This window comes from Typopeltis vanoorti, chromosome 13, assembly GCF_054136105.1.
Source record: "Typopeltis vanoorti isolate ZY-2024b chromosome 13, IOZ_Tvanoo_1.0, whole genome shotgun sequence".
In the NCBI taxonomy this organism is placed as follows: Eukaryota; Metazoa; Arthropoda; class Arachnida; order Uropygi; family Thelyphonidae; genus Typopeltis; species Typopeltis vanoorti.
Window position 1 is genome coordinate 64,395,099 of NC_143561.1, and position 23,409 is coordinate 64,418,507.

General features: G+C 36.1%; 1 protein-coding gene across 1 annotated transcript in view; it reads right to left on the reverse strand.

Moving 5' to 3' along the window:
- The window catches only part of hiw (MYC binding protein highwire), a 1,014,282-nt gene that overhangs the window by 149,301 nt on the left and 841,572 nt on the right, over positions 1-23,409 (reverse strand). Inside the window, exon 66 of the mRNA XM_090402616.1 lies at positions 19,837-20,094. Within this exon, the coding sequence (XP_090258742.1) occupies positions 19,837-20,094 (258 nt within the window). The remainder of the gene's footprint in view (positions 1-19,836; positions 20,095-23,409) is intronic.

A 23,409-nucleotide genomic window follows, 5' to 3' on the forward strand; every position in this document is an offset into this window, starting at 1 on the left:
GACCAGCCAATCTCCTCTCATATTGCACTTTTTCTTTCTTTACCATGCTTGTCTTCTTGACCTTCGCTTTATACTCTTCATGGATCTGATCACCACCAACTGTCTTGTACCTAATCCTCCATAGCATTTTCTTTTTTTTTTTTCTACACAGCTTTTCACTTCTACTCTATAACACACACACACACAAAATGTGATCAGGAATAAACAGTGTAAAAGAGAAAGTGTATCTGCTTTCATTGTATCCCAAGAGTGAGTAGTATAATTAGTTAAAGGAAATTCTTTAAAAGGATTGCAAAGATTTAATCTTGGAGATATGTAGTCATTCAATTATAATTAAATACAAAGAAATCCCAAAGGAGGGAGGGCGCTAGTGGGCCAAGCGCTGCGGATGCGATTTGAAGAGCTCCTGATTCAGATAAGTTTTACTAGGAATAATTAAGTATATATGCGTAATTATTTAAGTAAGAGCGGCTGTAAACGTTGTACGCTACCGATATTATTAGTGTGGGGGTTTTTTCTTGCCTAAACTAAATTACGAAATCGTTATTATTAGACCTAGTAAACTGCAGAGAAAAAAAAAACGCCGGCAGCATTGTCATTCCATGATTTTAATTTAGATTTCAGTCGTTTCGTTAAGTATGAGGTCTGTTATATGTATTCCTTCGATTACATAAATGATTTGTGGATGTTTAGTGTGGATGGAAGAAGGGTGTGTGTGTGCGAAGTGTGACCTGAACGAGGAACTGATGAATGTGAATATGAAATTGATGACAGAAAGTGCTAGTACCGATTGTGTCGTGAGTGCACGTTTGAAAGAGAAGGATGGTGAGAAAGACAGGCGAAAAAATGTTAAAAAATCAGGAAAAAGGAAAAAGAGTGATTTGACAACCGTAATGGATGTTAAAAGGGATGAAAGTGAGGCGGAAAGAAACGAAATTGAGAGAACGAATGAAAGTAGAAATGGCATGACGCAGAAATTGCAAGTAAAAAAAATTGAAAGAATAAATGATAGCGAAAAAAGAATGAATGATGGCGAAAGTTGGACGCATGTTGGAATGAAAGTATTGAACCAAAGAAAGATGAATGACAGTAAAAGTGAGAAGAATGATAGCGAAAGTTGGACGCATGTTAGTCCAAAAGTACAGAAACAAAGAAAGATGAATGACAGTAAAAGTGAGAAGAATGATAGCGAAAGTTGGACGCATGTTAGTCCAAAAGTACAGAAACAAAGAAAGATAAATGAGAGTGAAAGTGAGAAGAATGATAGTGAAAGTTGGATGTATGTTGGACCGAAAGTACGGAAACAAAGGATGAATGAGAGGGAAAGTGAGAAGAGGGGGTCGAGAGTTAGAAAGTTAGAAAGATTTAATGATAGAGAGAATGTGTCGCGAGGTTCGAAAGGTGAATTGGATTGGATGAAGCAAGAAATGAAATCGATGCGGAATGAAATTAAGAGAATTCAGGTCAAAACTATTAAAATAAATCTTGATGGCATGAAAGAGTTAACGAAAGATGAGCGAGTGGCGTTGTATGGCGACTCCATTATTAAAGGTGTGCTAGACGATAAAATGCACAAGGTATGTTTTCCAGGTGGTAAAATGAGTAGAGTGATTGAGGCATTGAATATGAGGAGGGAGCGAGCAAAAGAGTTAATTGTATTAATTGGCACAAATGATTTGAGAGAGAACAAAGAGCATGTCAAAATGAATGTCAGGAGACTGCTTGGAAAGATAAAAGAGAATAGTGTGACAGGAAGGGTAGTCAGTGTGTTGCCTAGGTATGATTGTGGTGAAATGAGGCGGAGAGCAAGGATTATGAATGATATTCTGGCTAAAATGTGTGAGGAGATGGGAGTACAGTTTGTTAATGTGTGGAATGAGTTTGAGGGACGAAGTGAGCTGTATGAGAGCGATGGACTACATTTGAGTGGTTATGGTGTGAGTCGCTTAGAGAGACTGCTGCTGGAAAGTAGAGAAATGAATAGAGAGAATGAATCAGATCGAGAGGGGAATGATGTGGAAGAGCAGGAGAGTAAGATAGGAGAGATTGAAGAAGTGGAAATGAATGGGGAAGTGAGTGGTATGAGCATAGAAAATGAGAGAATGGGTGTGCAAGAGGAGCAGGGAAACAGGGAGGCTCAGGGTGGACAGGGGTACTGTTACACCTGATATCTTAAGAATGTAGAATTCTCAGCTATCATGGTGTAACATGAAGAGAAATAAATTAAAAACCCTGCATAAAAGCTAATAGCTAATTTAAATGAAGCAAAAAAGTTATAAATTATTTATAGAAAATTATATATTTAAGAACTTGTCTATATTGGTATCCTAAACGTCAGTTTCCATTTCATGTATGCAAAACAGGTGAAACTTAGAAAACAAAAACAGCAACTCATGACAAATTAAAATGTTCAATTGGATTGGTTAACGTACAATCAGAGCCGATTTCTGATTGTGTGTTAATAATCAGAAATCAGCTCCGATTGTATGTTAACACACAAAACCCACTGATTTCTGGGCTATTGTCTCAGCACACACACCATGCCTCACCTTCTGGGGTGACTCAAAACTACTGGAATGCTAAGAATATGACCCAGTGTACCATCTGTATATCTGTTCAAAAGGGCTCAAAGGTGTCCATATTTGTAACTGCACACCCGAGCTATTAACGTGAATGTGATGCAATGTTTACACGTCAAAATGTATCCTCTTCATGAAGCATTTTATTTATTAATTTTCATTTCATTTCATTAATTTTAGGAATCATGTGAAGTCAGGAAACAATTAGAAAAGCCTTTAATAGGAATAAATGCAAAAATATAATATTGGTGATATTGTTATTCCGTGGGTGTGCACCACACACACTTAGCACATCTGAAATACATGTCCAACAGGTACAGTGATGGAATCTTCCTGAAGGTCTCAAGATGACGGTTTCCCAGATTTTTGGTGTGATGCAGCCAAATTTGTTTAAGTTTGGAGAATGTTGTAGTCGACCAACTAAAGCATTGTCAATGTGCAGTATGCACAGTCAAGTCATCCCCACCTTCCTGCAGTATAGTCTTTCTACAAATGGGGCTCTGCTGCTGAACCTCGCAAGCACTGTCATCATAAAAGTATAACTTTCTTAGTTGGAGGAAATGCTGACGAGACCTCTAGGTGGTAGATGTCTCATCACTCAGTGAAATACCACCACCTTACTTATTAGAGAACTGAAGTGGCCATATTTGGTCACCAGAGCAGTGATTCTGGTTTCTTTCCCATCCTCTATTTCCACAGGTAGCAAGTGATATCTTCAATGATATGCCAATCATAATGTAGGCAAAGACACTCCCCATTTGAGGATACAGCAGTAAAATGGTTCCACAGGTTGGCTGCTGGTTAGTGCACAGGAGTGAGCCAGTTAGTAATGAATCTGGAGGCTTCCTGATCAGTTAACATCATATCCTGCAGCCACATATTTTACCAGTATGTGACTGGAGGAAGACCAAATACATTGACTAGCAGGGGGGAAACTGTCAAGGCTATGTATGAACAGGAGATCGAGTTCCCACTGTGAGGATATTATGTTTGTGAGTTTGTCACCTCTCAATCCACATCTCACTCTATTTTTTTTATCTCTTCCTAACCGCATACAATTGATCACAACCCAAAGAAATGAAATTTTAATCCAGATCACAGAACTTCTCTCACAAAAAATAGTTTAAAAAAATTGAAAAAATTCAACCCAAAAATCTTACTTCCCTCCCCAAACATTGTACCAACATTAATTCTTACCCCACCCCCAAAAAAAAGTGTTTGCATCCACTGCACCAATATCCATGGCCTAAACAGCAATAAAAAATTATATAAATGATCAGAACTCCAACTGGCAACCTCAACAACCACTGTCCACCTCAACTGTCCAAACTATGCATTATGCAGTTTTTCTGTCACAAGGGCAGCACTTGTGCATTCGTCAAAACTGACATACCATGAAAGAGATTACAAAACTTTGCAACTTCTTTTCCAGTGTTTTATCTACTTTGGCTCAAATTTTTCCTACCAAATCAACCTTCCTCTTTCATATGCTCTCTGTATATCACTCTCCAAACTCCATTAATCACTCTAACCTCTTCAAAAACACTGGGATTGAATTCCCCAAAAAGGATGACCCCAATAATGAGGTCATCCTTCTTGGGGAATTCAACCACGACAATTCATATTAGCTTCCCTTCTCCAGTTTCACTAATCAAGTATGCAGGAATACCACTGATGATATGTGATAGGTCATTGCTAATGACCTATCACAGATCAATCTTCCTACCAGAATACCTGACAACTCCCTCCAATTTGTCAACACACTTCATATCTTCCTAACAAGCTTCTCTTCCAAATATACTGTGGACGTCAGTTCTCCTCTTAATAATTCACATCGCAACCTCATATAGATCTCTTTTGACATAGAACAACCTTCACCCACCAGTTCTCATTCTTTTCTACACTGGCACTACAAGGATATCGAATGGAATTACCTCCATGACTTCAATTCATCCTTCCCATGGCTACTGCTTCAGTTCTTCTTATCTAAACATTTGCTCAGACTAAATAATAGAAATCAACCTTCCAGGAATGAAGACTTTCATCCCTTATTCAACTAAAAATTCTCAGCCACCTCCAAGTCTTGGTTCTCAAAAAAAGTTTACCAATGCAGGAAAAGAAAAAATTCCTGCATACCACAAATGTCTCAAGACTAAAACTCCAGCTGCTCCTCTACATAAGCCAGCCTGCCTCTATAGTTTTTGCCTTGTCTGGCTTTAGGAGAAATCCTGCTACCCCATATGTAATCAGTTAAATCACCACCATCATCATCATCATCATCATCATCAGTCAGTTGATGATAATGATTTAGCTTATAAACATTGCTCAGAATTTGAACCTTTTCAAAGGACATTGTTATTGATTGCCCTATAGAAACATATAAATATTAAGTTTGTGTTTTGAATGATTTTATATGAAATTCACCTGTAAAAGGCTGTACTCCTGTAGTACATTAGTAATAGTTCTATGGGTAGGTAAAGTAATCTGGAAATCATGCAACTTTTTTTCATGAGGCTATTAGTAAGTGCATTAGAGGTCTCATGGGCAAGGAATTCATCTACCACTTGCAAAGGCACTCACAAAACATCTATGCCCATGGTGGGATTTGAACCCATTGCTGCAGTTGGAGAGAAGATACGCTAATCACTTGGCGAGCCAGACAAGCAGGTTTATAGTTTAATGAGCACACTAATTTATTCATTCACAGATTTCATCTTCATAAATGAGATGATTGACTATGATCAATCCACTTAGATCTTAGTCTATTCCTGGATCTTTTAGCTGCCATTCTTGCAGCAAACACATTTGCTACCCTTTCCTCTTCCATTCTGTATAAGTAACCATACCATCATATGAAAGATGAAGATATTGAGAAGGGATTTGTAAACCAATATCTTCATCTTTCATATGATGATATATGATAAGCAGAGCTAATAATAATGTGGTATTTATGCCACTACTGTTCAACTGCTTTCACTTCTGTTGTCTTTAAAATTATGGAGAAGGTCATCAACAACCAACTCTTGAACCACTTAGAGACTGACCACATTTTAACTACAGCTTCTGCAGTTGTCAGAAGTCTTCTTGTACTTTTTGCATGAGACTAGTTCACACCTTCATAGCTGTTAACTCTCTACAAATCCCAAACCCACCCAATCTTGGAATATTGTTCCCATATTTGGGGTGGTGCACCAAAATCCTCTCTAAGATTGTTCAATTCTATCCAAAAGAGGGCAATCTGGCTAATTAATGATCCTTCTCTCACATACTGACTTCAGTCTCTCTTTCTCTCTCTCTCTCTCTCTCTCACACACACACACACATTGTTTATGCAGCTTGTGCATTTTCTACATACTTTCATGGAAAGTACTCTGTTGAACTGGCCACTATTATTCCTCTAATTTCCTCCAAAATCATCATCAGAAGAAGCACTGCTAATCAGCAACACCCATTTCCACCTTGAAAATTGTCAAACCAACTTCACTGCCTCCTCTTTTATTCCATCTACTTCTGCTCTTTGGAACAGTCTCTCCTCACTTTGTATTCTCCAAAAAATACAACCTTCAGCTATTCAAACAAAATGTTAATACATTCCTCCCCCCCCCCCCCCATCTCTCTCTCACCCACACATGGCACTAATGTGCTACACCTTTCTGCTTTAAATCTGTTCCTGTATAAGAGAGAGAGAACATTTTCCCTACTGGATCCATTGGGAAAAAAAAATCCTGTTTTACAGGAACTGATTTAAAGCAGAGAGATTAATCCTGTAATCTGCCATAGCACTACAACATTCTCTAAAAATAAAGAAATCTGGCTGCATTGCAGTGATTCAGCCAGATTTGTTTAAGACCAAAGTATCTTCATGAGAAAATTCTGTTATGGTATTTAAATGGAACAGGCAGAGAGAAATTAGCTAAAACACTAAAATTAGCAGTATACACGATACTGCATGTGAATCTGAGCACTTAAAAAAAAAAAACCAGTTAATCAAAACCTTGAGACAAAAATATGAGTTCTGAGAAAAATTATGGTAGTAATCAGATGGCATAAATACCACATTATTATTAGCTCTGCTTATCATACATCATATGAGAGATGAAGATATTGGTTTACAAATCCCTTCCCAATATCTTCATCTTTCATATGATGGTATGGATACTTATACAGAATGGAAGAGGAAAGGGCAGCAAATGTGTTTGCTGCAAGAATGGCAGCTAAAAGATCCAGGAATAGACTAAGATCTAAGTGGATTGATGTAGTTAGAAGTACAAAGAAGATCAAAACAGAATATCTCACAAGACTGGAGTTCTCACAGACAAGGCTAATTTGAGGGGAAATTATTGATAAGAAGCTGGTAATAATGTCAACTTCCAAATCATGATGATATTGGATGAATGACTGAAATCATATGAATGCAAAGATAATGCAACAAAAAAGGGTGAAGGATAAATTGACAACAACAGACATCTAACTCAAAAGTCATCTCATTTATGAAGATAAAATCTGTGAATGAATAAACTTGTGTGCTCATTAAACTATAAACCTGCTTGTCAGGCTCACCAGGTGATTAGTATCTTCTCTCTAACTGTAGCGATGGGTTCAAATCCCACCATGGGCATAGATGTTTTGTGAATGTCTTTGCAAGTGGTAGATGAATTCCTTGCCCATAAGACACTAATGCACTTACTAGTAGCCTCATCAGACTTGAAAAAAGTTCCATGAATGTTCTCTGATGCACGATTTCCAGACTACAGGAGTACAGCCTTTTACGCATTAATTTCACATAAAATCATTCAAAACACAAACTTAAAATATTTATATGTTTCTATAGGACAATCAATAACAATGTCTTTTGAAATGGTTCAAATTCTGAGCAATCTCAACCATTACGATGATTTATAAGCTAAATCATCATCATCAATTGACTGATGATGATGATGATTTAACTGATTACATATGGGGCACAAGATTTTTCCTAAAGCCAAACAATGCACAACTGTCTCTAGACAGTTGATCCACTGTCTAGAAAAGTTAATAATGGGGTTCTTAAATGGTAAAATCCTTTTGGCAGAGCTGACTGCTACAAGGCACATCCCCAGTTGGTGGATAGGGGAGTGACCTTTGGATATAAAGGCTAGCTGTGAGATAAGCAGGGAAATCTGACAAATAAACAGTCATGGACCAACAGTGGTAGTCACTAACAGGGCATGGGAAGCAGCTGTGACAACACTGTCTCACTCAAAAACCACACATAAGCCCAAGGACAGTACTATGTCATGGCGAGTCAGTGCCACCATAAAAACACTCATATATGATGTTGATGGTGGACAGCAACATCATCAACACAGAAGATGAGGAGTCAAACAGAAGGCCAACTGCTTATCATCTCCAATCAGCAGGTGGAAGACCCTCTACAAGGACAATGGCTGGTGAACATAGCAAGTTAGATGGTTATTGTGGGTGAATGATGCAAGGGGAAACCACTTCACTCCTAATCCCAAGTAAAGTAGCACATGGAAGAATGCCTACAAATGATACGTGAACTAGCAACTACAAGACTGTGACCTCTACACACATCAATCCCAGCAGGAGAGATGACATGCACTCTCAGGTTGTTAACGTGCGAAATACATGTATCATCATAGCCAAATGGAATGTACACATCCTACTATGAGCAGGAAAGCCAGAGAATTTGAAAAATGATATGAGAAAAATTTAAATAAATATCATAGGAGTAAGTGAAACAAGGTGGAAAGATGAAGGAGTTTCAAAGTATCCAGAGTAATCCATACAGGCAGCAAAAATGGACATGGTAGGCTAGCATTTTTAATGGATAAACAGGCAATCAAAGTGCATGATGGCAAGATTATCAGTCAAATCAGTAGATCTGATAATAATACAAGTATATATGCCAACATCAGGACACAGTGAAGATGAAGTGGAAGAAATCTATGAAAAAATGGGACTATTGAGAAGAAAATATAGTGATAATGGGAGACTGGAATGCCTCAGTTGGAGAAGAAGAAACACCTGACATCAGTGGAAAGTTTGGCCTTGGAACAAGAAACGAAAGAGGACAAGGTTTTCTGTCAACAAGAAACCTTATGATCACTAACACTGGTTTGAAGGGGAACCAAAAAAAAAAGATTCCAAATCGACTACATCATTGTAAAACAGTTACACTGGGACCAAGTTAAGAAAGCTATGGTTTCCCCAGGAGCAGATATAGGACCTGACCACAAATTAGTAATCATGAAAAGCCAACTAAAATGGAAAATCCCAAAGCTAAAAAGAAATGGAATGTAGGAATTTTAAAAGAAAAGGAAATGAAACAAAGATTCAGAGATTGTACCGACAAACAGATATATAAGTTAAACAAGAAAAAGAACTGGGGAAATACAGATTACTGACACACTCTGGAAAGACATTAAAAACAATAATGAATGGAGCAGAACCAGAAGAATGCACAGGAATAAAACTAAAGAACTGAAAAGCCATGGAGCAATGCTGAAATATTAAGTAAAACAGAAGAAGAAAATGAAAAAAGCACAATAGAAGGACAAAATCCAAAACAAAGTGGACAGAGAAGCTAAAGAAAACTGGTGGAATCAAACAATGAAAGGAAATAGAAGAAATTGAGAAACTAGAAAGAAGCGATCTAACCTACAGGAAGATAAAGAATATTACATACAAACACAGAAGCATAACCACTTTCGTGCTAAATAACAAACAAGGAAACCCAATAACAGGACCCTGAGATGAAGAAGAAAAGATGACATGAATATGTACAAGAACTGTATAAAGAAACAAAACCACTTCAGCCAGAAAGGAAAGAGAAACTAATAAATAATACAATGCAAATTACTTGTGACAAATTCAAAAATGCACTCACAACTATTGTAACAAACAAGGCATCAGGCATAGGTAGAATACCAATCCAGCTAATTAAAGAAGCAAATGAACAAGTAAAAGACAAGGTATACCCAACTCATCATCAAATTCCTGCCATGTACCCTCAAAGGGTGTACAGGATATGATAGTACTACATGAAAAAAATTTATATCATTAGTAACTTCCTGTCTACAATTTTCCTCCAAATCAGCCTGTTACATGTCACTCAAACATTATCAGAAACTTATATTTATATATTCTAAGACACTTTTTACCATATCAATCCACCTATATCTTGGTCTTCCTCTGGGTCTTTTTCCTGCCAACCTGCTAATCTTTTCTCGCCCATTCTGTTTAATGACCATACCACCTGAGATTAGCTCTGTTGATGGATTCCTGGATGCTGAAAATGTCAAGTCTTTCCTAATATGCTCATTTTTAATATGATATTGCCATTGTTGCCATCTGTTCATGCCCCTAATCTTTCTCAGGACTTTCATATCTGCAGTCTCTAATCTTTGGTCAAGTGTTTTACTTCTAACCCAGCTCTTAGATCCATAAGTTAAAATTGCTTTAAACACTGTCTTATATACAACTAATTTAGTGTTTTGACTAATTTCTCTCTTATTCCATATAAATTTATTCAGTTGACTTCCTACCATACCAGCTTTGTTGATTTTGTTGTGTATTTCCATATTTAATTTACCATCTTCACTAAAAATCATGCCTAAGTAGCTGAAATGTTTCACTTGTTCTATAGGTTTTCCATTCACAATGCAGTTGATATTTTCAATGTCTTTGTCTTGTTATTGCTGACCTTCATATCTATTACAACAGTTATTCAATTTAGTCAGAGAATCTTGCAGACTTGCAGTGGATTTATTTAGAAGTATAACATCATCTGCATAAAGCAAAGAGCTGACATTAACATCTCCAATTATGATATTAGGTTAATTGTAGAAAGGCTTATACGCTGGTTAAACATGATAACTAAATACTTAAGGAATTGACAGCGTACACTAGAAATATAAATTAAATCAACTTTAATATATATTTTTCCGATATTTCGGCAACATCACGTTGCCATCTTCATGAGAACTTAAGATAAAGACACGTGCACTCAAGTACTACATAACAGCAAATGAGAAACGAAGTGAGGAAGCTACTGTTTTCCTAAAGTCCTGATGGTGCCCCCTGGCAGGCTATATTAGGTGTTTTTGGCCTTTGGGCTGAAGTTCTGATATATGTTTCCCAAATTTGGGGCAGTCTCATGCATCCAAATTTGTTAAGGTTTGGCAAGTTCCTAAGGGATGAGGCTGATTCCATGAATAGTCTTTCATATTTGAACCTGCTGCAGTGTATTACTGTGGCTTTCTTCCACCTTATTCTGTGGCGAGTATCCAGAGCATGGTCTGCAAGCCCAAAGTGGCTGTACTAGTGAAATGGGATGTAGTCCTTCTGTTCTGAGATTCTGATATTTGCTGTCCTGCCTGTATGGCCAAAGTAGGACAATTTACAGCTGCAAATTTTCCTAGTATACACCAGGTAGGTCTAGGGGAAGTGGTTGGTCTTTAGTGGAGCGGATAAGGGATGACAATTTTCTATATGGTCTGTAACAAGAGGTTAAGTCATGTTTTTTTAAAATTTTGTTGATTTTTTCCGAGGTGCCTCAGATGTAGGGAAAGGAGATGTATTTAGAGAAATCTTTTTTGTGAGGGGGGGGGGGGGGGGGGGAGGCAGGTTGTGGATAACTGGTTTTAGTATTTTTTTTGGAGGGCGGAATAGCCATTGGCTGAGAAAGTGTTAAGGATGTGATTTAGTTCAGTAGTTAGGGCTTGGTCATTTGAACAGATTAGTTTTGTCCTGTTGAATAGTGTCTTAATAACTCCATATTGTTGTGAGGGGGGGGGGGGAGGGACTGTTGGTGAATGTATCTGCCTGTATGGGTGGGTATTCTATAAACTGAGAAAAACCAAGGTTCCATCAGGTTGGCAGGTGACTAGTGTGTCTAGGAAGGGGAGGCTATTGTTTTTCTCTTTTTCCAGGCCATATGGTAGGTTTTTGTGGGGCAGAGTTTAAGGCTTTCTCTTCAAAAGTCTCCATAAGAAGTTGGCCAAGGGTGGGGAAAGTGGTGAACACATGGCTGTCCCCCTCTATCTGTTTGTAGAATTTTTCCTGCCAAACGAAATACCCTGAGTTCATTGTGAACTGAAATAGGGCTGAGATATCGGGAGGAAATTCAGCTTGGATTAGCTCTAAGGTTTCTTTGAGGGGGACATTTGTGAATAAGGAGGACACATCAAAACTGACCATTATGTCATTATGTAGGAGTGTAAGGTTTTCTATACTGGCTTCGAATTCTGAGTTTTTTTATGTGTGCTGGTGTGTTGCCAGTATAGTGTGAGATCGCTTTAGCTAAATATTTAGCTAGTTTGTAAGTGGGGGAATCAATGCCATCCACTATGAGACGTAATGGCACATTCGGGGGGGGGGGGGGTCTAGAGTTATATGGTTTTAGTCTGTTAGTAATCTCCACAAAATCCAAAAAATACTAAAACCAGTTATCCACAACCTACCTCCCACCCTTCACAAAAAAGATTACTCTAAATCCATCACCATTCCCTACATCTGAGGCACCTCAGAAAAAATCAACAAAATCCTAAAAAAACATGACTTGATCTCTTGTTACAGACCATATAGAAAATTGTCATCCCTTATCCACTCCACTAAAGACCAACCACTTCCCCTAGCCCTACCTGGTGTATACCAGGTCATTTGCAACTACAAATTGTCCTACTTTGGCCAAACAGGCAGGACAGCAAATATCAGAATCTCAGAACACAAGTACTACATCCGATTTCACCAATACAGCCACTCCAGGCTTGCATACCATGCTCTGGATACTCGCCACTGAATAAGGTGGCAGAAAGCCACAGTAATACACCGCAGCAGGTTCAAATATGAAAGACTATTCATGGAATCAGCCTCAGCCCTTAGGAACATGCCAAACCTTAACAAATTTGGATGCATGAGACTGCCCCATATTTGGGAAACATGTATCAGAAGAACTTCAGCCCAAAGGCCAAGAAACACCTAATATAGCCCACCCAGGGGGACACCATAAGGACTTTAGGAAAACAGTAGCTTCCTCGCTTCGTTTCTCATTTGCTGTTATGTAGTACTTGAGTGCACGTCTTTATCTTAAGTTCCCCATGAAGATGGCAACGTGATGTTTGCCGAAATATCGGAAAGTATATATTAAAGTTGATTCAATTTATATTTCTAGTGTACACTGTCAATTCCTTAAGTATTTAGTTATCATGATATCATGATATGGATCACGATTTAGTTATCGTGATCGATATAGATAATGAATAACAGAGGGAATAATGTACATCCTTGTCTGACACCAGATTTAACATTAAACCATCTTCCTGTACTTCCTTCAATTCTAACTGCTGACTTACAACTCAAATAAAGACTAAATACTGCTTGATATAATGACACATTGACACCATATAACTGTAGCATATTGAATAGCTTCTCCCTTGGCACCTTGTCATATGCCTTTTCTAGATATCTACAAAACTCAAATACAGATCTTTGTTATATTTCCATGATTTCTCAACTATTCGTCATAAAAATTAAGATCTGATTCTTACAGCCTCCATTTGTCCCTGAATCCAACTTGTTCATCACCAAGCTTTTCTTTCTCAATCCTTCTCAACTATACTTGCATAAATCTTACCAGGAACACTCAGTAGAGAAATACCTCTGCAATTCTCACATTCAGTTTTATTTCCTTTTTTATATATGGATACTATGAGAGCTCTACTCTAATCATTGTCCCTCTATACAGGCATTTTAAACTATGCAGTGCAGCCCCCGTAAGACTTTTATACCTCCAAACTTGAGCATTTCTGGTCGAATATCATCTACTCCTGCTACCTTTCCACATTTCAGGCTTTTGATGGCTTTTTCTACTTCAAGTATGAATATGTATGCCTGACTGCATGCCTGGTCAATGTCTTTTACCACTGTGATATTGACATTGACACCATATAACTGTAGCATATTGAATAGGTTCTCCCTTGGCACCTTGTCATATGCCTTTTGTCATCACTGCTTGTTTCATTTAGCAATTTTTCGAAGTAATTACTCCATACTTCAAGGATATCTTTATCTCCTGTTTTCATGTCATCTTTATCGTCTCTAATTCCTTTTATAGCACTCTTTCCTCCATTTTTGAACTTCATAAACAACCTCCAGAATATTTTGCCACCTTCTTGATATTTATTTTCTATATTCTTGCCAAAGTCCTCCCATGACTTTGGTTTAGCTAGTTTTACACAGTGTTTAGCATTCTTACATTTGTCTCTGTATTCTCTAAGAGCACAAGTTGACTTATTTGCCAGGAACTTTTGATATGCTGTCTTCTTTTCCTTCACTGCCTCTTTAACTTCCTGTGTCCACCATGGAGTTATAATTTTTCTATCCCTGCTGACAACTTCACCACATGCCTCTCTAGCTGAATCAATCAGGGCTTTCTTCAAGGCCTGCCACTGAATCTCCAAGATTTGATTTCTGTTCTCAAACTCTTTCATTTTTTCTCGAATAATGTTTGTGTATTTTAGCCTACCGTTCATATCTGAGAGCTGCTCAACTTTTATTCATTTTAAAACTTTCTCACATATTCTTCTTTTCAATATGAAATTCAATTTTATCCTGCTGAAGGCTAAATAGTGATCACTTCCCATTTCAAATCCTCTGTACATTCTGGTGTCCTGCACCAGGAAGAATGAGACTTTTCTTATTCCTTACCTCTTCTCTCCATGTGAATTTGTGCACATTTTTATGTTGGAACATTGTGTTAGTAATAACCAATCCATGTCCTGAGTAGAAATCCAACAGGTATTTGCCATTATTATTAGCTTTGCTCTTTTCTCCAAATTTTCCCAAACTATTTTTGTATGTCTGACAGTCATTTCCTACTCTGCTATTTAGATCCCCAACTTTTCCTTTTTCATTGTGTCAGTTGCTTTCTCTAAAGCAGTGGTTCTTAACCTTGTCGAAGTCACAGAACACTTTTGATTATAAGAAAAATTTGGGGAACACCAAAAGCATTAGGGTCATGAAACTAGCAATAAAATATGCATGGACTTGCCTTTTATAAAAATGGAACCTGTTTTAATGCGATACTTGAGCTTGTCGGCTTTTGCAGATTTCAGCAATATCAGGTCTAATATGTGATATACCTACCCTCATCTCTTTTAATATTGAGAAACCGAGTTCACACAAGTATGATGTTGAGAACTGTAACAAAATTTTCAATGCCGTTGTTCGGCTTGGACAAAAATCCAAAATTCCTCAAGAGTTATTTCAGAGAATTTCATTTTTAGAGTATGATTTTTTGACAACGTAACTAATTGTTCTTGTAATGAAAATTCTCAACTCAATGTATTAACTGTGCCAAATGGATTTCATATCCAGTCATAATTGTGTTCATTTAAGGAAGGAAAGCAAGTTGAAATCTTTTCTTCCAATATTGTTAAATGTTCTGTTATAACGGAAATAATCCCCTTGACATTTTATTATGGAGCGAAGGAAAGATATCTACTGTATTTTTTCTGATATGCAGTTTTCCAAAGAGATACTTTTTTTCTGAAAAGCTGACAATTTGTCAGTGGATGTCAAAATATTTTCATTTTTCTCTTGGATACTTGTATTAATGCGATTTAAGTAATTAAAAATAGCAGTCCATTTTAGCAACACTAGATATCATTTTGATGACATTTTACAAAATCATCTGTACCTACATTTTGAAAACAGGCTAGTAATTCATTCTGAAGTTCTAAAATCCCAAATTGCCATCCCATGTTCGTTCAGTCTCCAGGTAGATACCTAAGAGGGTGCAACATGAGAAGGTGAGGATTGGACATTAGGTCAGAAGCCCTGGTTCGTTCTCCACATTCCTTTAAAGGCTATGTGGAGGTCTCTTCTTGATCGCTGATATTTTTTGAAAAAAAAAAAAAGGAACATGGCTAGAAAACTTTTTATGCTCGCTAATGGTGCTCATCCCTAAAAAGACTAAATCAATAGAATGTACCCACTATAAAACAATAAGCTTAGTATTGCATGTCAAAAATACTCCTGAAAATAATAATAAAAATCGACTGATAAGAAAACTATCTTGAAGAAAATCGATTTGGTTTCAAAGAACGAGGAACTTTGGATGCAATTCTGGTTCTAAGGCATCTTGGTGAACGTATGACAGAACAAGGATGAACCCTACATATATGCTTTATAAACTACAAAAAGGCATTTTACATGGTCTCATGGCATAAACTTTTCCTATTGTTGAGAGAGATAGGAGTAGAAGAATAAATAATAAAGTTGATCTTGAACTGTATAAACATTAAACTGCAGTAGTCTTTGCAAGAGGGTTGGTCAGAACCAGCTAAAATAGAGAGGGAAAGAGAGAGAGAGAGAGAGAGAGAGAGAGAGAGAGAGGTGTAAGACAAGGATGCCTACTCTTCAAAATCCTTTTTTGGCAGACAAAATGATGAGGGAAGCTTTAAATAAAGAGTACAGAATTGTGATAAACGGTAAAAGAGTACATGTTATTAAATTTGCAGACGACCAAGCAATAATAATCAGGTTGCTCTAATAGACTGGAGAAAATGCTGGAAAGAATAAATAACAAGACATCCAAATATGGCATGAGTATAAACTTCACAAAAACAAAGGCAATGATAACAGGAAAGAAACCTCATATTGTGAACATCAGAATAGAACAGCGTTTCCCAAATTTTTCCTACGATGGAACACTTCACAAATCCTGAAATTTTAATGGAACACCTTGGTTAGAGTCAAGTATCATCGGTCTCGTATTCAATGTAAAGCTAAGTGCACACTATCACCAAAGCAGGCTGTATCATATCACAAAAATGCAACAGCCAAAGGCCAGCACAATCCACACACAAAGTGAGGAACGCCTGATTTTCAAACATGTTTGAACTTGTCATAGCATTTAAAATCAATCCATCATATTAATTTTGATAATTTTTCACGGAACACTTATTCACTTTCTGCGGAACACTAGTGTTCCCGAACGCAGTTTGGGAAACCCTGAATAGAAGATAAACACCCATTAAACAAGTAACTTTCTTCCAATACTTGGGACAATTGATCAGAATATGCACATTGCACAAAAGAAGTGAAATCAAGAACTGCACAGGGAAAAAAAAAAGCATTTGGTGATAAATATCACATACTCACATCAAAGCAAGAAAAAGACTAGTAAAGACTTTCATCTGGCCAGTCGCATTATATGCATCGGAAACCTGGACACTCCCTAAACAAGATCAGAAATACCTAGAGTCCTTCGAGATGTGGTGTTGGAGATGATTAATGAAAGTGAGTTGGAAAGTTAAAAAGAAAAGCAACAACAAAGTGCTCAAAGAAGTTGGCAAAGAAAGAAGTATATTGGAGACCATAAAGAAGAGGCAACTCAAATGAATAGGACACTTACTAACACATAACAGTTTCCTTAAAAACAGCAATAGAAGGGAAAATCCTGGGTAAAAGAATGAGGGGCAGACAAGAATGAATTTCAAACAACTATGTGAGCATGAGCATTCAGTAACAAGAAGATAGGGAGAAATAAAGAGAATCGCCAAAGACAAGAACAAATGGTGGGAACAGTGTGGTACAGCCAACCAGTCCATTTAGTGAAGGTTTGATGATTTTACCACACAATGACAAGGGGTAAAAGCTGAATAAGTGAGGAGAGACCTCCACATAGACTTTTAAATAATGTGAAGAACCAAACCAAGAACAACAAGGGCTTCTGACCTAATGTCAAATCCATGCCCTCTCGTGGTGTACCCTGTTAGTAGGTATCTATGTCTATACTGAATAAATGAGGATGGGCTGACAATTTGGGATTTAGCCAGCCAAACTGTATTCTCAATGACTTAAATAAAAAAAAAATGATGTGACAACATACTGGAATTTCATGCCATCTGGGGCATTACCTGGTTAAATAAGACTTCACTATTATTCTCAGAGAAACAGGATGAAAAGGTGAAAAGTCAGCAACTGGAACAAACTCCAAATCATCTGCAGAATTCAAGATCAACATAAGAGATATCAAAATAAAAGAAGTGGAACTGAAAGAAGAACTGGAGAATTACTAAGTCAACATAATTGTAATTGCAGTTACCGAAATAAAGAAAACAAAAACAGGTGAGATTCTTCTAAATAACAAATGCAATATATTATATTCAGACAGTAGAGATCAGGGAAAAGAAAGAGTAGCTATATTATTCAACACTAAAAATGAGGATAATCTTCTCAAATGGCAGGCAATTTCAAGTAAAGTGATGTGGGGAAACTTTAAAATTGGGATTGTAGAAAGTTTTTTCACTTGCTTACAAAGTAAATTATACTTGACAAGAAATTATCTTCTTGTTTAATTCTTTATGTTACCCAAGCATGTGCAAATAAACTTTGTGCGTGAAGTATCTTCATGACTAGGCTATATGTGTATAAAGACTGCTTACAACACAAGAGTGTACAGTGGATATAAAATGGGACATGATCACCATTTAGTTGTGAGGCACGAAATTGAATATTGTGCTAAAAGGAAAGTGTGTATGAAAGTTTTTTTGTTTTTTTTTAAATAAAGGTTCATTAGTTTTCAAAGGCAAAATACAAATTAAAACACAAAAATATTACTAAGGAAAAAATGGGAGAGTTTGAAAACAAGACTTAAACTGTGGAGACTAACTGACTGATTCAGCCAGGGAATCATGTGGTGAAGTTGTCTGCAAAGGTAGAAAAATCAGAACTCCATGTTGAATATAAGAAGTCAAATAATAAAGTCAAAGAAAAAAAAAGGATATCAAAAGTTTCTAGCAAGTAATTCAGATTTATCCAAGAGTAGGCTAAGAAAAATTGCAGAAGAGAAACTTGGAGAAGAATAGGCTGGGTTCAAGTAAAACAGAGGTTGTCACTATTCATTTCAATTTAAGAATAGAAGTCAAGGAAATAAGACAAGGATCTGTATTTAAGTTATACAGATCTGGAAAAGACATCAAGGCGCAAAGAGAAAAGCTGATCAAAAACGCTAAAATTATAAGGTGGACATTATACCAAGCAATACATAACCTATATTTTAAATGTAAGTCAGCAGTTAGAACTGAAGGAGGGACAGGAAGGAAGTTCGATACAATATCAGGTGTGAGACAAGGGTGCATATTATTCTCGCTGCTCATCATCATTTATATGAATCACATTATGAAGGAAAGTAGCATTAGGCTTAATATCTAAATTGGGGATAGTCACACATTTCTTCATATATGTAAATAATGTTATATTATTAAATAAATCCATTACTAGTCTGAAGGATTCCCTAACTAAACTGAATAATACTGCAATACATTTAGTATGAAAATCATCAATAAAAAAGACAATGACTATGAAAATAGATCAAGATTTTTTGAGCCCTATAGAGCAAGAAAAACATTTCAACTATTTAGGCATAATTTTTAGTGAAAAATGGCAAGTTAAATATGGTAAAAGACAATAGAATTAGCAAAGTTGGTATGGTGAGAAGTCAACCAAATGAATTTATATGGAAAAAAAGAGAAATTAGTCAAACACTAAACAAGTTGTATACAATACTGTGTTCAACCAATTTTAACTTAAGGATCTGAAAACTGGATTAGAAAAACACTTGATCTTACATTACAGATATAAGAGTTCTGAGGAAACTTAGGGAAGAGAATAGCATTTTTAAAATGTAATAATAGGAAGGACCAGCTTGACATTTTTAGCATTTAGGAATGTGAAAGCAGATTCTAATGCGAGTTTGGTCTCATAACCAGAATGGGAGAAGAAATGTTAACACAAAAGAAGTATTTGTTGCCAGGATAGCAGGAAAAAGATCCAGAGGAAGACCAAGACTGAAGTGAATTGATACAGTAAGAAAAGTCTTAGAAGACGGAAATGTAAGATTTGACCATATTCAAATCCTGACAGATAGATTAACCTGAGGCAAATGATAGGAAGTTGGTAACAATGTAAACTTTTCATATAGTGCTATCATAATATCCTGTACACTTCGAGGGTACATATTAGGAAAATGTTGATGAATATATATTAGAAATCTGTCTATGAAATTAATAATGCATACTTATTTCTGTGTTTTGTTTAGTTCAAATATTTATTAATACATCTAAAGCTTAAAAGAAAATGGAAGAGTACTGTTCTATAACTAATAATGAATAAAAGTAAACTCCTACTAATTTAGTTCAGAAGTAATAAAAACTGAAAGAAGAAAATGACTATTATTGTAACTTACTTGTCTCTGTACTCTAGCAGATCCTGTATGAAGAAGACTGAAAAGATCTCTTAAAAGTCCTGCCTGTTGAGCTAGATAGTTTCTTCCAACACTTGATCCACTAAGTGCAAGAACCATTGACAGCATTTCAAAGCAGTATGCATCTGATGACTTTGGTAATTCCTCCACAGATTGTGATTTACTACACAGTAGTGCTTCCCACTCTTCTCTCACTCTAGTAGCTTCTTTTCTGATGGCTGCAACTATATGGGAACAAACCTAATAAAGATAAACATACAGAAAATTACTGATTTGGAAATGTAATTTCTTCAGAATCAGGTTGAAAATCATGTTGTGTGTGTGTGTGTGGGAATATATACAGTTGACCCTTGAACAACATGGGGTTTTAACTGAGCAGGTCCACTTACATGCATCTGCATGTAAGTGGACCTGCACAGAGATACAGGGATTTTTTCAATAATTGAAAAAATTTTTGGAGATTTGTGTCAATTTGAAACAACTCACAGATGAACCACGCAGCCTAGAAATATCGAAAAAATTAAGAAAAGTTAGGTATGTCATGAATGCATAAAATATATATATACACTAGTCTATTTTATCATTTACTACCATAAAATATAATACACAAATCTATTATAAAAAGTTACAATGTATCAAAACTTACACACATAATGTTGCCATGTACAGACAGTACATGGTGCCATTCGCAGTTGAGAGAAATGTAAAGATACAGTATTATATCATAACTGCATAAAATTAGATGTTATTAATTAATCAATTAAAACTTACTCACATAATGTTGCCATGTACAGACAGTACATGGTGCCATTCACAGTTGAGAGAAATGTAAAGATACAGTATTATATCATAACTGCATAAAATTAGATGTTATTAATTAATCAATTAATTAACTTTAATTAATCAATTAATTAGCATAAAAATAAAACTTTTATAACAATTCCTTCATTAGTATATAGACTATTGCTACCAGAAAGCAATCATTGTTGCTTCTTCTTATCGATGCATGAATCTTTATACCTGTAAATAAATATGAATTTCTTTTCCACATTATCTTTTCATTTTTGATGTCTAGTGTCAGTAATACATATAACATGTAAATTTTTTTCTATCATATAAGACAATATAGATGTAGGTACTGACAGGCAAATAATTCATCTTGTATACAGACGACATAAACTTATGGTATCGATAAGTACAGTAATGTAAATGTATTTTCTCTTCCTTAATATTTTTTTAACATTTTTTCTCTAGCTTACTTTATTGTAAGAATACAGTAAAACACAAAAATATGTGTTAATCGACTGTTTTTGTTATCAGTAAGGCTTCTGGTCAACAGTAGGATATTAGTAGTTAAGTTTTTGAGGAGTCAAAAGTTATATGCAGATTTTCAACTCCAACACTGTTCAAGGTCAACTGTGTGTGTGTGTACGTATATATATATATAGAGAGAGAGAGAGAGAGAGAGTTATATATGTTAAATTTTAATGACTAAATGCCGAGGATTTAAAATCAGAACTTTAATAGAACACAACTAATTTCGTTGGAATGTTGACTTCATCAGGTGTCACAGCATAAAAATATGTAAAATGGAAAGAAGCATTGCATTTTCAATATAACGGAACATGACAATTAACTGTAATAAAAGTTTAACTTCAAGACTGAGTTCTAGTTGAAACGTCACATGCGTGCGTGTGAATTCGCGTGTGTGCCAATATTGAATGGCAGAACTATGGGAGTCTGGCAAACTGCAACTTAGATTGTTATTCATGGGGAGGCGTCAAGAACTATTTCTTTCGATTCTAGTATTCGTCTCTCGAGTTTGTCATAACATTTGTGCATGTTGGCTGGTTATTAAATTCCAATCTATTTGATGTTGGAGGCCTTCAACATTGGTGTTTGCTGAAAACAATATATGGCTTGACAATGCACTGGCCCAAATTCTGTTGTAAGAAATGTCTCTCCAGTGCTCTTTTAAGCAAAGGATTGATTTTTCAGTCTGTCCATAATATTGTTTACTGCAATCAAAAATGACTCTGTAGACACCAGGAAACTGAAGATTGTGGTGTTTCTCTTTTGGACGGCTTAAATAGAGTACAGTAATGTAAATGTATTTTCTCTTCCTTAATATTTTGGTAAAGTAGTGAAAAGTCTGTTTATATTTTTCTCAGAGTATCCATTTTGTTTGAAGGTACTTTGGAGGTGTTTTAGTTCATTTATAAGCTTTTGTTCGTCTAATAATAAGGATCTGGTCCAATGGGCAAGAGTAGAGGATGCCAAATTTCTGTGGAGGATAGTGGTGAGAGTCCGCATGTAGGTACCTGTCAGTATGCGTAAGTTTTCTAAAGACTGCAGATTCAATTTTTTCAGATGTCCTGGTTAATTTAACATCTAAAAAAGGAAGGAAACTGTCCACTTCTAACTCTGAGGTGAATTGGATGTTTGGACGTATGGCGTTTAGGTGATTAAGGAATATTTGAAGGTTGTCTCAGCCATTTTCCCAGATCAGAAAAACACCATCTATATAACATAGCCATATCTTTAGTTTCAATGAAGCAAAAGAAATAGCCTTTTCTTTGAAATCTTCAATGTATGTCTCCTTTTTTTTGCTGATTTTGTTACAAAATCAGCAAAATCTGATCAGACCTGAATAAAAGTCAAAACTTGTCTGGGTTGACTGTTCAAAATGCATGGCATTATGCATTCTTGATAAAGGAATACACATAATATAACTATATATGTACACAGATAAGGTAATATATATATTTATATACATGTAGGACACCTGTTATCAGGAGTGTGCCTCTGTGTTGAAGTAGACATGAAGTCAATTGCTCTACACATAGCAGCCTAGTTCTGCACAAAGCACACTTCTGATAACAGGTGCCCTACGTGCATGCATATAAAAATATATATGTGTGTGTGTGTGTGTGTGTGTGTATATATACACACGTTCCCTTGTGTGTGTACATATGGAAAAAAATAAAAAATGTACAGTAATCATAAAACATAAATAAAAAGACAAAAAAAAGCATTAAAAGAGTATATACAAGAAACAATACTGTATAAAAAAAATAGCAAAAATGATCTGTATACACGGTAAAAGATGTTAACTGTTTTTAAAAATATAAAAACAGAATAAACATCTGTGGTGTCTGATGAAATCTACCTGAACATATAGGGCTCAGACAGATTATGAATATGGCTAAAATAATAACTGCACTTGTTCATGAAATGAAGAGGATCAATTAAAATATGACAAATGGTAAGTCTGGCATAACAAAACTCACACACAGGCATATTATCATCCTGCAGAAGGAAGGAGTGGGCTACATGATTATGACCTATCTGGAGCTGAGCAAGTACAACTTCCTGTTTGAATCCTGTGCAGACTAGACAGCAATGATCTAATTTAAGGCTTAATTTGGTGGAGATTATTATTAGTCTCTCTCTCTATTTCATGATGATTGCCACTTGAATAGAAGTTTGCACCTTTGATAGTGATGCAATCTGATGTATTTTAGTACACACACTATTGCATATAGCTCAGTTGAG